This window comes from Oryx dammah, unplaced genomic scaffold (assembly GCF_014754425.2).
Source record: "Oryx dammah isolate SB20612 unplaced genomic scaffold, SCBI_Odam_1.1 HiC_scaffold_14, whole genome shotgun sequence".
Lineage (NCBI taxonomy): Eukaryota > Metazoa > Chordata > Mammalia > Artiodactyla > Bovidae > Oryx > Oryx dammah.
Genome location: NW_024070198.1, coordinates 47,766,527 through 47,777,373, shown reverse-complemented (window position 1 = coordinate 47,777,373; position 10,847 = coordinate 47,766,527). Strand labels below are relative to the sequence as shown.

Genomic DNA, 10,847 nt, shown 5'->3' with positions numbered 1-10,847 from the left:
TGTGTGAGTGTAACACTCGCCTGGGGGTGTGTGTGTGAGACACTCGCCTGGGGGTGTGTGCACATGCGTGTGTCACACACAGCCCCGCCCTCCTCTGTGCCCGTCAGCTTCACCAAGGGCCGCAGGGCCGCTCCCTCTCGCTATGCCAGTGCCCATGCCAGCCTCTCACCCACTGGAGGTCCCCAGCTGCCACCCCTTGGTAGTTCCAACAATCAGAACAACAAGCAAGCCCGTGACCCTCGTTCAGGACTATCTGCCTAGCGTCAAACTTGCGGGTGTGCCGCCTGGGGGTCCCTGGCTTCCCCAGCTGGGGAGCCCGGCCCGTGTCTGGGGTGGTTTAGGCGCTGGCTTCCCCGGTGGGGGGCCTGTGTCTGGGGTGGCCATTGGTGGGTCTCCAGAAGGAGACGAGGGCCTTGCGGCCGTGTTCTCGGGGCGGCCATGTGTGAGCCCCGCGCCATGTGTGTGCGACGCCGTGCGCATGATTCATTCCAGAGCAGTTTTAGTCCTCATAAAATATTCATTTTGGTTGTGCAGGGCCCTGTAATTGCCATCTCTCACCCTGAATTATTTATACCTTGCACAGACTGACAAAGCTTTGCCATGCGGCCCTAGATGAATCAGAAACATGGATCTTTGCTGCCAACAGCATTATAGTTTCACAAAATATGGCAGCAACGTCACTCTGGGCTGCCTCATCTCTAAATCCAGCTTTTCTTGATTTGACATTTTCTTTACTCTTCCATTGTCTTAGTCAGGCAGAAAGGTTGCCTCTTAACTTGAAGCAGCAACCTTTCTTGCTTGCATTATAGCCGCTGTGCTTGAGAGGACTAATGTGTCTTTATTGCCCTTACTTTTTTATGCTCGGTAACAAGACAGTGCTTGGGCCCACTTTAGAGCCATATATTATACATTAGCGATAAAATGATGCAAATAGTCCTGAATACTCTTCAAACAGATAGTGGAGATCAGGCTGGATCGAGCTGCTTGTCACAGAAACAGACGAGAAAAGGTGTCTGGAACTTGGGCCTGGCTGCCCGCTCTTGGCTGTGGGCTGCAGGGAGGGTCCCAGGCAGGGCTGGCGACCTGTATGGGCTCCTTTGTGGGTGGGGGTAGCATGCCAGGCTCCCCACTCTCGGATCCTAAATGCATCTGTTCAGCATCCAGCCTCTGCCCCAGCCTGGGCGCACCGGGACTTCTCCGCTTTGCGGCCGGGCGCTGACTGGTATTTCCTCGTGTTTCTCTGTTGCAGCCTGAACGCGCCTCCCTGCCTTGGGTGGGGGCTCCGGGGGGTGGGACATGGGTGCGCACCATCCCCACAGGCCCAGACTCGGGCATTTGGAAGGCATCGCGTCTGGATATTCAGGGGAACCATGTATCGTGAATTAGGTACTGGGAGGAGGGAGCGAAACTCCTCCACAGACCTTTCCGAACTGGAAAGGGGAGAGACCCGACGGATTCTGACGTGTCCAGAGTTCCGATTTCGGAGCCGAGACAATGACAACCTGCAGCCGTTCCGGGGCGAGACGCCCACATGCCCACGGGAAAGAGGGTTGGGGGTTCTCACACGCAGGGCTGCACGGGGCGCTGGGCCACAGTGACCGTGCCCGGAACACCTTGGTCCTTCCCTGAGCCACGGAAAGGGCTTAATTTATGGTTCCTGGCTCATCAACAAAGGGAGTGAAAGCGAGAAGGCTCGGAGCTGTTTCAAGTAATGGATGACCTGGACACACATCTCTCTTGTATTTGTTGACGCGCAGGAGTAATGAAGCCAAAGCTTGCACACATGTGCCCCTCGTTAAGCTGCATTACCTGCATTAAAACTAATAATTGCCACTCAGAGCTGGGCTCCCATTAATCATTTATAATGTTTTAATAAGTTTTTAATCAGGACCTAAAAGGCCAGAGAGGCCGGTGTAGGCAGGTCCGACACGGGCGTCCTGTGTGCACGCACAGGCTTGATTTAAAATGTGATTTTTTTTATTATTAATTCAGCCCACAATGATGATGGTTCTTAATTAAGCAAGCTGGCATGGACGAGGTAAAATGTGTGTCTGAATAGGGAAAGGCGAATTAGGTCTTCCCTACGTGGAGATTGGCGGGGCCGGGGGGAGTGGGGGTGCAGAGAAAACCCCAAACAAAAAACCTGCATGTTTGTTTTGAGGATTCTCCCTGTCGCCGGCAGAAATCAGAACGGCAAGAAGAGCCATCCCCGTATCTTCAGATCCCTCTGCACGCACCCCGTATGGTGGGAGAGGTTTGAAGCCCTAAGTTCGGATAAGCAGAGGCACTTAATCTCTGCACACAAAGTCTTTGTAAAAGTCTCCCCTGGAGCTGGCAACAAGTCAGGGGGTGCATCTGATGTGAGCCCAGTGATGCTGGCATTTTTCTTAAATAAGGAGCTTCGTGATCAGAGCTGGCAAATAGAGCAGTGTCCAGAGGGAGTGAGGAAGCGGTTTTAATGAGCCCGCAGCAAAAGACAAAATACAGACTGATTGACAGGGCGAATGATCTGCTGGGGAAATAATGTCAAAGCCGCGTCGCCCATTAGAAATAGAGAAATAGGTAAAGGGGGAAGGAGAGGGAGAGGCGCTCGAAACAAGAGCCCTGGTGTAAATAGAGCACACTTCACATTTCTTTTGTGTTGTGCAGTTGACTTCTTTTAAACAGATAACCTTATCACAACTATCATGAACCATCAGGAACAGTTACAGAAATGACTCACTGGAATCCTGACAGCGAGCCGGGGAGGGTAACTGACAGAGCGTGGAGCTCGGGCACCTGTGTGCTGCAAGAGTGTCTACCTGGGTTTTACTTATCTGAACACATTAAAACCACCCAGAAAAGTTTAATGCGAGTCACACAAATTTCTCCAAAAGGAGGGCTCGGCAGGATCTGTTCTGGGGGTGGAGATGGAACTGGCCGGCAAAGCTATTAAATCCCATCAGATCTCTTTGGCATCATTTTAATGAGAATCATCACACCCGCTACAAGATCATGGTATCTATAAGTGCCTCTTGACAGCCGCCGCTGAAATTGTGATGAAAAGGAAAACCATTATAGCAGAAATTTAGCGATAAGGCCCTTTGGAGGGATGGTGGGGCCTGGTGTGGCTCTAGACCTCGAAGGGTTAATTTTCTAAACCTAATAATGTTCGATAGTGAGGTATTTGTCGGGAGATAAAGAAGTGATAGAATCTGGGAAGTGGGTCCCTTGGCGATTGTAGTACAAATATTGTTAATGCGGTGTGGTTACTACAGCTAGGGAAGTGAAATAGCTCTAGTCCACTGGAGACAGCCTCGGCTACAGAAGAGCAGGAACCTCCAGACAAAGGCCAGTGATTGTTGAACCGTGAGTCAAGCCGTGGATCCTCTCAAATCCTCCTCGATCTGCATTTACATGCAGGATATCAAGCCTGCTGGGGGACGGCGCCCACGGGGACCCAGAGGCCCCCGTGGGGAGTTGGGCGGCCCCAGCCCTCCCGCTTGGGCGGGGGAGGGGGCGGGCCTCATCAAGGCCATCTGGGCCCAGCTGTAAAATTCAATCCCGTCCCCCCTCCGGGCCCTCCGTGATGACGTCATGCAGGCACTACGAGTATATGAGACCCATAACTTGAAACGTACAAGAATTTAATAAGTCTGGTGTTAAAGCAATTTGTCATGGCATATTTGAAGAATAAATCAGACTAATGGAGCAGATTTCCCCTCCTGTATGGCATTACAGGACATGAGCCCAGTCACAGCTAATGGCAGGAGTGGTAGGAAAAAAAAAGAGGCCTGACATTAAGACCCTCGCATTTTGGAAATCCGATACGTATTGACCTGTGTACTATCTCAGTGCACAGATCTGATGTCAGCAGAGTGTACTCGTGTATAGGAACTGCTCATTACAGGTTTTCTGAGGAAGCACATTGTCTGCGAGCCCCAGAAGCCGATCGGCTAGGATTGCTCAGTAATCAATACTGCAGCGACTGATGGCCCGGCCTGCACACACCACAGCTGCGGCCACCCTTTCAGGGACTTCCCAGTAATTAGCCGGGGCTCCGCCGAAGCACTCGCCCACCGGTCACTTTCTTATCAGTCAGGGAAAGTCTCCTGAAGGCTCTATCTTTTAATTTGACTCTTTTTAACTGTTTCCTTTCAAGGGGGCAGGTGGGGCCGCAGCCACCAGCGCCCTGGCTGGGGCCGCTGTCCCGGGAGAGGGTGTGGGGTGGACACCTCGTGGAGTGACCCACTTCAGAGTGAACAGTCCGGTGGCATTGAGTCCAGTCACAGGGCTGGGCAGCCACTCCCATCTACTCACAGATGTTTCTGCTGCCCCCCCGAGACCCCCCTGCCCATCAGGCACTTGCTCCCCTTCCCCCCACGCCCTGCCACCCTGCAGCTGCCAGCTGGGGTGTCCTTCTCCACTGCATCTTCTGGGTGGTTTTTCGATTCATTTTCCTGGTCAAGGTTACTAGGTATGAAGAGTTTCCTGGTTTTGTGTCCTGGATTCAGTAACTGAAAACGGGGTCGATCTGGGATGGGGGTCCCTGCTGTTGGGGAACCCCGGAAGCTGTCAGCCATATTCACACACAAATGCTTTGGGACTCTTGACCGGTAACCCAGAGGCAGATCCGTCCGTATCAGTTTGCTGCTTGTTAAGAGCTCAGCCTTGAGATGGAAAATTGAGCACCACCACCCCCCCCTCCAGGTTGCAGAGCTTTTCAGTGCTGGGCTCAGATTTCCCGTGTTGCCATGATGGAGGGCCAGGAGCAGAGGTCTGCGAGCTGGGACTGAGGCTGGGGTCCCGTGAGGGAGGGGCTGTGGGAGGTGGGGCTCTGTCCTGGGGGTGGGCTCCATGAGCTTGGGCCCACTGGGGATCTGGGGTCAAGGCCTCCTGCCTCAAAGCTCACGGTCTCTCCGTTTCCAAGCACCAGCAAGACCAGGCCTGGGACAGTCTAAGACTTGACAACTAAAAAATTAAACAAATATCATTGCATATAGGGTTTCTTGAGAGGCTGTGAACAGGTTGTTTCAGACACGTGACACCCACGTGCAAAAGACGAGCCTCGAGACAGTTCCAAGCCTCCTTTTCCTCCTCAGTCACCAGGTGTGTGCGCCAAGCCCATTGCCTTTCTAAGGAGACAGTCTATTTCTCCTTTGACCAGAGGGAAAGAAATCATTATTCCATGATTAGTGGCTTTGGTTAGGTAAGGCGGAAGGCGGCGGGGATGAGCCGTATTAATTACCCCACGCTTGCCGGCGAGACCGCCTTCTCAGCGACTTGGCCACTGGGAAGTTGCAGCTTTTGATAGAAGTGGGCAAGTTCTGAGCTCCTGGAAGCGGGAGGAAGGCGCTGCTGTCAGATGAGAGACATCTCATCAGCTTTTCTCTGACAAACCAAATTCATTCCTTATGTAATTGATAACGGCCTTGGCCAATTACTTCACACATTACAATACACAGAGGCCCCCTTTACAGGTTTTGCAGGGCTGTAATTAGCTATGCTAATATCCCCTTTATTGGCCCTAATATTGCTCAACACCTTTTGCCATCCTGGAACCCACTAGAGCCCCATGGCCTGTCAGGACCGCTGATTATTGAGAAGGATAGCTTTAATCAAACATAATTGCAGTTAATTTTTCTCTCCTGCTCTGTTGCCAACGTCTAATGCCACGGACTCCTTGATATTCCATTAAATTACAATTAAACAGCCTCCTTTGTTTCTGATTGTCCTGAACAACACCACAAAGTTCTGTAGCCGCTTAAAGGAGAGTGTTTGGTCCTAATTGCCTGTGCGCTCACAAAGGGCCAATTTACACAATACCCATGTAGAATTTAAACAGTTCATAATGTAATGGATATTACACAGGAGCCTAACACTACAATTAAAATGATTTTCATCAGATAGAGAAGCTCTGGTTAATCAGCTTCATAAAAGTAAATATAAAGAGCTAATTCATAGCTTAAACACACAGAAAGGGAGCAGACTCAGATTAGTCACTGCGGAGGGGGCTCGCCCCTTACCGTGGGATACCCGGGGTGGGCCCCGGTGTAAACGGTGGGCCGTGTTACCCGAGCCGCATGCAGGGCGCCCGGGTCCTGCCGCGAGCACTTCCGGTGGCGCCGTTCGCCACGACGCGGCAATGATGCCCCGGAGACCACGCTGAAGCTTCCGCCGCGGAACCGACCCTGCAGAAGGGCAGGCGGCCTCGGGCTCGGACTAGCGCTCTCAGGGGCCGGACCCACGGCCCTGCCCTCGCCGCCCCCAGGTGGAGGACCCCGGGCCCACCCTCACAGGACGATGCTCTTGAGTTGAGACGCGCATGCTATTTTCAGAGCTCCTAAGCGCCAGGGGGGCTCACCCGCGGGGCCCCTCGCCTAATCCTCGCTGGCTCTAAAGGAAACCCGATGTCCAAAGTCACGTGCCCGCACCTTCCCCCTTGTCCTCACCGCTGAGAACTTGCCCAGGATTTTGCATGCAGTTTGCAAGCAGAATATTGCCAGGGAGTTTCGACTGACGTGTAGCAATGTGCCCTGAGCTGCCGCTTCCCCTCCTGCCTGGGAGAAACAAGTAAATAAAGCCCATATTTCAAGCTTGATTTACTCTGGTACCTACTGTGAAAGATGATGACTCTTTAGGGAAATAAAGACAGGGTCAGGGAATTAGTGTACATAATGGTCATTTTGATGATGGGCCAACAGATGCAACCGGGAACGCACTGTACACAATTAAGCATAATGTACTAATGACAGGTTAGAATTTTTATCGCCTCTTCGCCATCCAGCAGCAAATCCATGGTTAGCAGTAATAAAGAGTTTATTGGTGTTAAAGCCAAAGATTTTCTGACATAGGAAAGATTTTTCCTTTCATAACAAGAGTATTAAATCCTTTGTGTACCAGACTCTAGAAGTGAGATATGTAAAGTGCTTGTCAGATATTCCTTAGGAAAAAGCCAATTAAAGGGTAATTGAGTAAAGGATGAGAATTACCATCCGAACTCATGTGTGCGTCCCTTCTCAGCCTCCCCAGACGGCAGGGAGCCCCTGCAGGTGGAGATCCAGGCTGGGTGAGGCCTTGGGATGGTTCGGTGGGCGGGGTCAGCAGCCACAGTGCGCTGGACTGGACTGCCCACCGAGGGAAGGCCTGATTGAATCCTCCAGGAACAGGATGAGGGCAGAACCTGGGCGCAGGCCTCCTCTTCCTCCTCTGTCTGTCCCCACGCGTGTTGGGCCTTGTTTGGTCTGAATAACTGGGACCCGATGCTGGGGAGGAACCCAGCTCTGTAGGCCCCACACTCAGGCCTATAGGTCTCTCCCAGGTGCTTTCGCTGCTCTTCAGAAACTTGGAAAAGAACCCTACTGATGCCTACATGGCCAGAACGTGTAAGCGTGTGTCCACAGCGGAGCCCCAAGATGTCTGGGCTGGCTCTGGGGCCCAGCACCCCACTTTGCCCCTCTCTGTAGCCGCCAGCAGTCAAGGCCCACGGTGACCTCCCACGGCATGGCCATGCAGGCTCGATGCCCACTCTGCCTCCCTGGAGGCGAAAGGGCCAGTGGGTTAGAGAGACAGCAAGGGCTTGGAAGACACCTGCCCTGGACGGGGGAGATCAGGCCCCGAATGAAGGGCTCCCCCGGCCAGCTCCACGCGGCCGAGCGGCTCTGGCCCGCAGATGAGCCGGTTGGTAATGTGTGGAGTAATTGCACCGGAGTAGCTGTCCCCAAAGTGGAAACCTAATTGCCCGACAGGACGATAGCTCGGTGACGCCCTCACCTTGTTAGGGCCTTCCTGATGCGGTTGGGCGCCGCGTGGCCGCAGGTGCGCCTAATTTACCTCGCTGCGGAGTGCGTGGAGCTTAATTGCACAGTGGTTGTTAGGAGAAATTGGTGGGTGGACGGCCGGGTGGCTTACTGTACGTGATGGCAGATGGTGTTCAGAGGCGCAGCAAGCTGAGTGTATAGGTGAGGCGAGTTAATAAAAGATGTAAATTCCAGCCTAAAATAGTGAGGCCGCGCAGGATGTAAGGAAATTTAATTAAGTGGCCACTATTCTTTCTCCCCCGCCAGTCAGTTGGGTGTTCCTCTGCTCTGGTGGAAAGTCGTCCCAGATACGCTGCGAGACGCGAATCTCAGTCTCCTGGATCTTTTTTATTTTCTGAGATGATAAGCTACTGCAAGGAACCTTGGTTTCAGGTTGAAGTCAAGGCTATCACGTGAAGCTTCGTAAAAACTGGGTCATCATCCAGTGGAACGTTGAGATTCGGGAGGAAAATGGAGAAGATGAGTGTTGATGGCTGTATGGATGCGTGTCAGCCCAGAGGCCCCAGCTTTGTTGGGCTCAGGACGCCCGTGGCCTTCTTGAGAGGAGGCAGCGGTGGTGGAGGGCTGAGACTCCCATTTCCTGTGGCTGGGGGTACAGCCAGGCCTCCCGGGGTCCGTGCACCTCTGTCACGAGTCAGGGCATTGGAGTTGGCCCGGAGCACGTGGGCGTGTGGAGGACGGCGTCTCAGCACTTTGGAGAACTCTGAAACGTCATGCTTCCCAGCAAGACCGGGCCTGGGTGGGAAACAGGACCCCTTCCATGTCCTGCCTCGCTCTCCAGCCAGAGCGTTGAGAGTTTTCCCTGCCACATGTGGGGGCCTTGATCAGTCCCTTAAAACCAGACGTAAGGCCTTTCACAGACATCGCCGCCCTGAAAACAACATCCCCAATTTTCTCTTAAGATGTGTACTTATTGTAACTTGAAAAACTCTCCTTTACAAGTGTGGCAACCCATGCAGTGGTGGCCCCATAGGGTTGGGCTGCCAGGTAGAATTCACGCCCCGTTAAATTTGAATTTCAGATAAACAATTTCTTTTTTTTTAAGGATAGATATAGGCTTTGGAATTCTCATGGATCAGTGGTGAAGAATCTGCCTGCCAAGGCAGGAGACACAGGAGATGCAGGTTCGATCCCTGGGTCGGGAAGATCCCCTACAGGAGGAAATGGCAACCCACTCCAGTGTTCTTGCCTGGAGAATCCCATGGACAGGGGAGCCTGGTGGACTACAGTCCATGAGGTTGCAAAGAGTTGGACACGACTGAGCAGCTGAGTATGCATGCATGCTTTGGGACAGGCCTGTCCAAAACATTATTCATTGTTTATCTGAAATTCAGTTTTAACTAGGTATCCTGTGTTTTTATTTGCTGAAGTTGGCAGCCCTCTCTAGGGTGGACAGGTCTCCAGGGGTTAATGGTTGTGCAGAGATCCAGGTGAGAAATCGCCAGTCTAAGTCACAGTTGTTATTTTAGAGCTTGGAAAAGCCCCAGCCGTCAAAACAAATGTAAGGCACTCCTTCCGCACATGGAGACACTGGGCGCTGGACCTGGGGGTGCCTGCCTGGCTGCCCCTGGCTCGCTCTCTCTATCGCCCCCTACAGGGCAGCCAGCAGATGGCGTGGGGTCGTCCCTGGCTCCCCAGGCAAGAGTACCTTTAAAAAACTTTGTGTCTTTTGTCTGATAACCCTAACAAATATCCATTTTTTGTATCTTTGTAGATTCTTTCTAAAGTTTTTCCTCAAGTGCAATCAGAACTGTTTGAAGAATGCAGGCAACCCCCGGGACATGCGAAGATTCCAGGTACGCGTTTCTGGACCGCGGTCTGCACTTGCAATGTGAAAGTCGAATTCTCTGGTGTGCAGTGGTTTGGGGAGTCAGTGTTTAGTTCTCAGGGGCCTGGGTGCAAACCAGGATGGGTTCGTTTGATGGAGCCTTTAAATCGAATGCTTTGAAATGCTGTGGCACCTCGCGTTGGCCAGAGCCGCGCAGCCCACTGAGACACACATCAGAGTGAGGTCTGCTCTGGAGACATAATGCGAGTTTCTGCTCTGATGAGGGGGTATGTGTGTGTGCCTCTTGCGGTGGGCACATGGCCCGGCTCTGCACATTAGGCGGCAGGGCACCCCGAAATCACAGGAGTCAGAGCTGTAGGTTAGGTTGGAGTCTGTCTTATATTCAACCGTGGTGAGTGCTATGGGTGTGTTACAGAGACTTGAAGGATCTTTCCAAGTCAAGGCCTCCTAAGGTTAGCGTCTCACTTAGTCTGTTCCCTGCTCCTCGCTTGGTTGGTTAGACTTTGGGGGCCACACCGAAGATCTCCATTAGGGATGGCCTGGCCTGTCGTGGGGGACCACCGCTGGGTAATACGTGGGGTCCTCTCCCAGGATGGAGGGGCCGCCTCATGGCGGGACTGGACTTGTTCCAGGCAGGCCTCCCCCAGTTGCGGGCTGTTCCCCGGCTCAGCTTCCCTCCCCCCAGGAATCCCCTGATTCCTTACCTACAAGCTGGACTGCGTCCTGGCACCCAGGCTGACTCGTCCTCTGCTTGGCCTCAGATCCCAGGATTTGCTCTCAAGGAGCGAGATGGCAAGCCATTTTGGGGTTCAGTTGGTTTTCAGTTGGATAAACTATAATCCAGTCACGTTGTTCTTGCTTTTGTGAATGACTGGGAGGTGGCTTCAGGGGAAGGGTGCTCAGCACACAGGATGGATTATTTTACTGACTTTGATCATAAAAATATCTGGGCCGGGACACAGAACTTGGTCCTTACCTGCCAGCGAAGAATGTGGGCCCCCATTGCTAGGCTGGGTGTTGCCAAATGCTTCTTCTTTGGCATTTAGTTCACCATCAAATCACTCAAGGCTTTTCTAGAAATGTAAGTGATGCTTCAGTCTTCGGGTGAAACACTGGACCCCTGCCTTGACATCCAGCCCAGCAGTCAGAGGGGGTGGAGCCAGCAGCCAGCCCACGGTCAGGTGCAGGAGTCACCTGTCTCCTGCAGGCAGTGGGCCTGCTTCCGGTCCTCAGGCGCAGGGCTCCACACCGGTCCGTCG

General features: G+C 52.9%; 1 protein-coding gene across 9 annotated transcripts in view; it reads left to right on the top strand.

The window, feature by feature from the left end:
* The window catches only part of EBF3 (EBF transcription factor 3), a 119,998-nt gene that overhangs the window by 70,805 nt on the left and 38,346 nt on the right, over positions 1-10,847 (top strand). For all 9 annotated transcript variants that reach the window (XM_040254760.1, XM_040254761.1, XM_040254759.1 and 6 more), the window contains exon 7: positions 9,514-9,595. In XM_040254760.1, the coding sequence (XP_040110694.1) occupies positions 9,514-9,595 (82 nt within the window). The remainder of the gene's footprint in view (positions 1-9,513; positions 9,596-10,847) is intronic.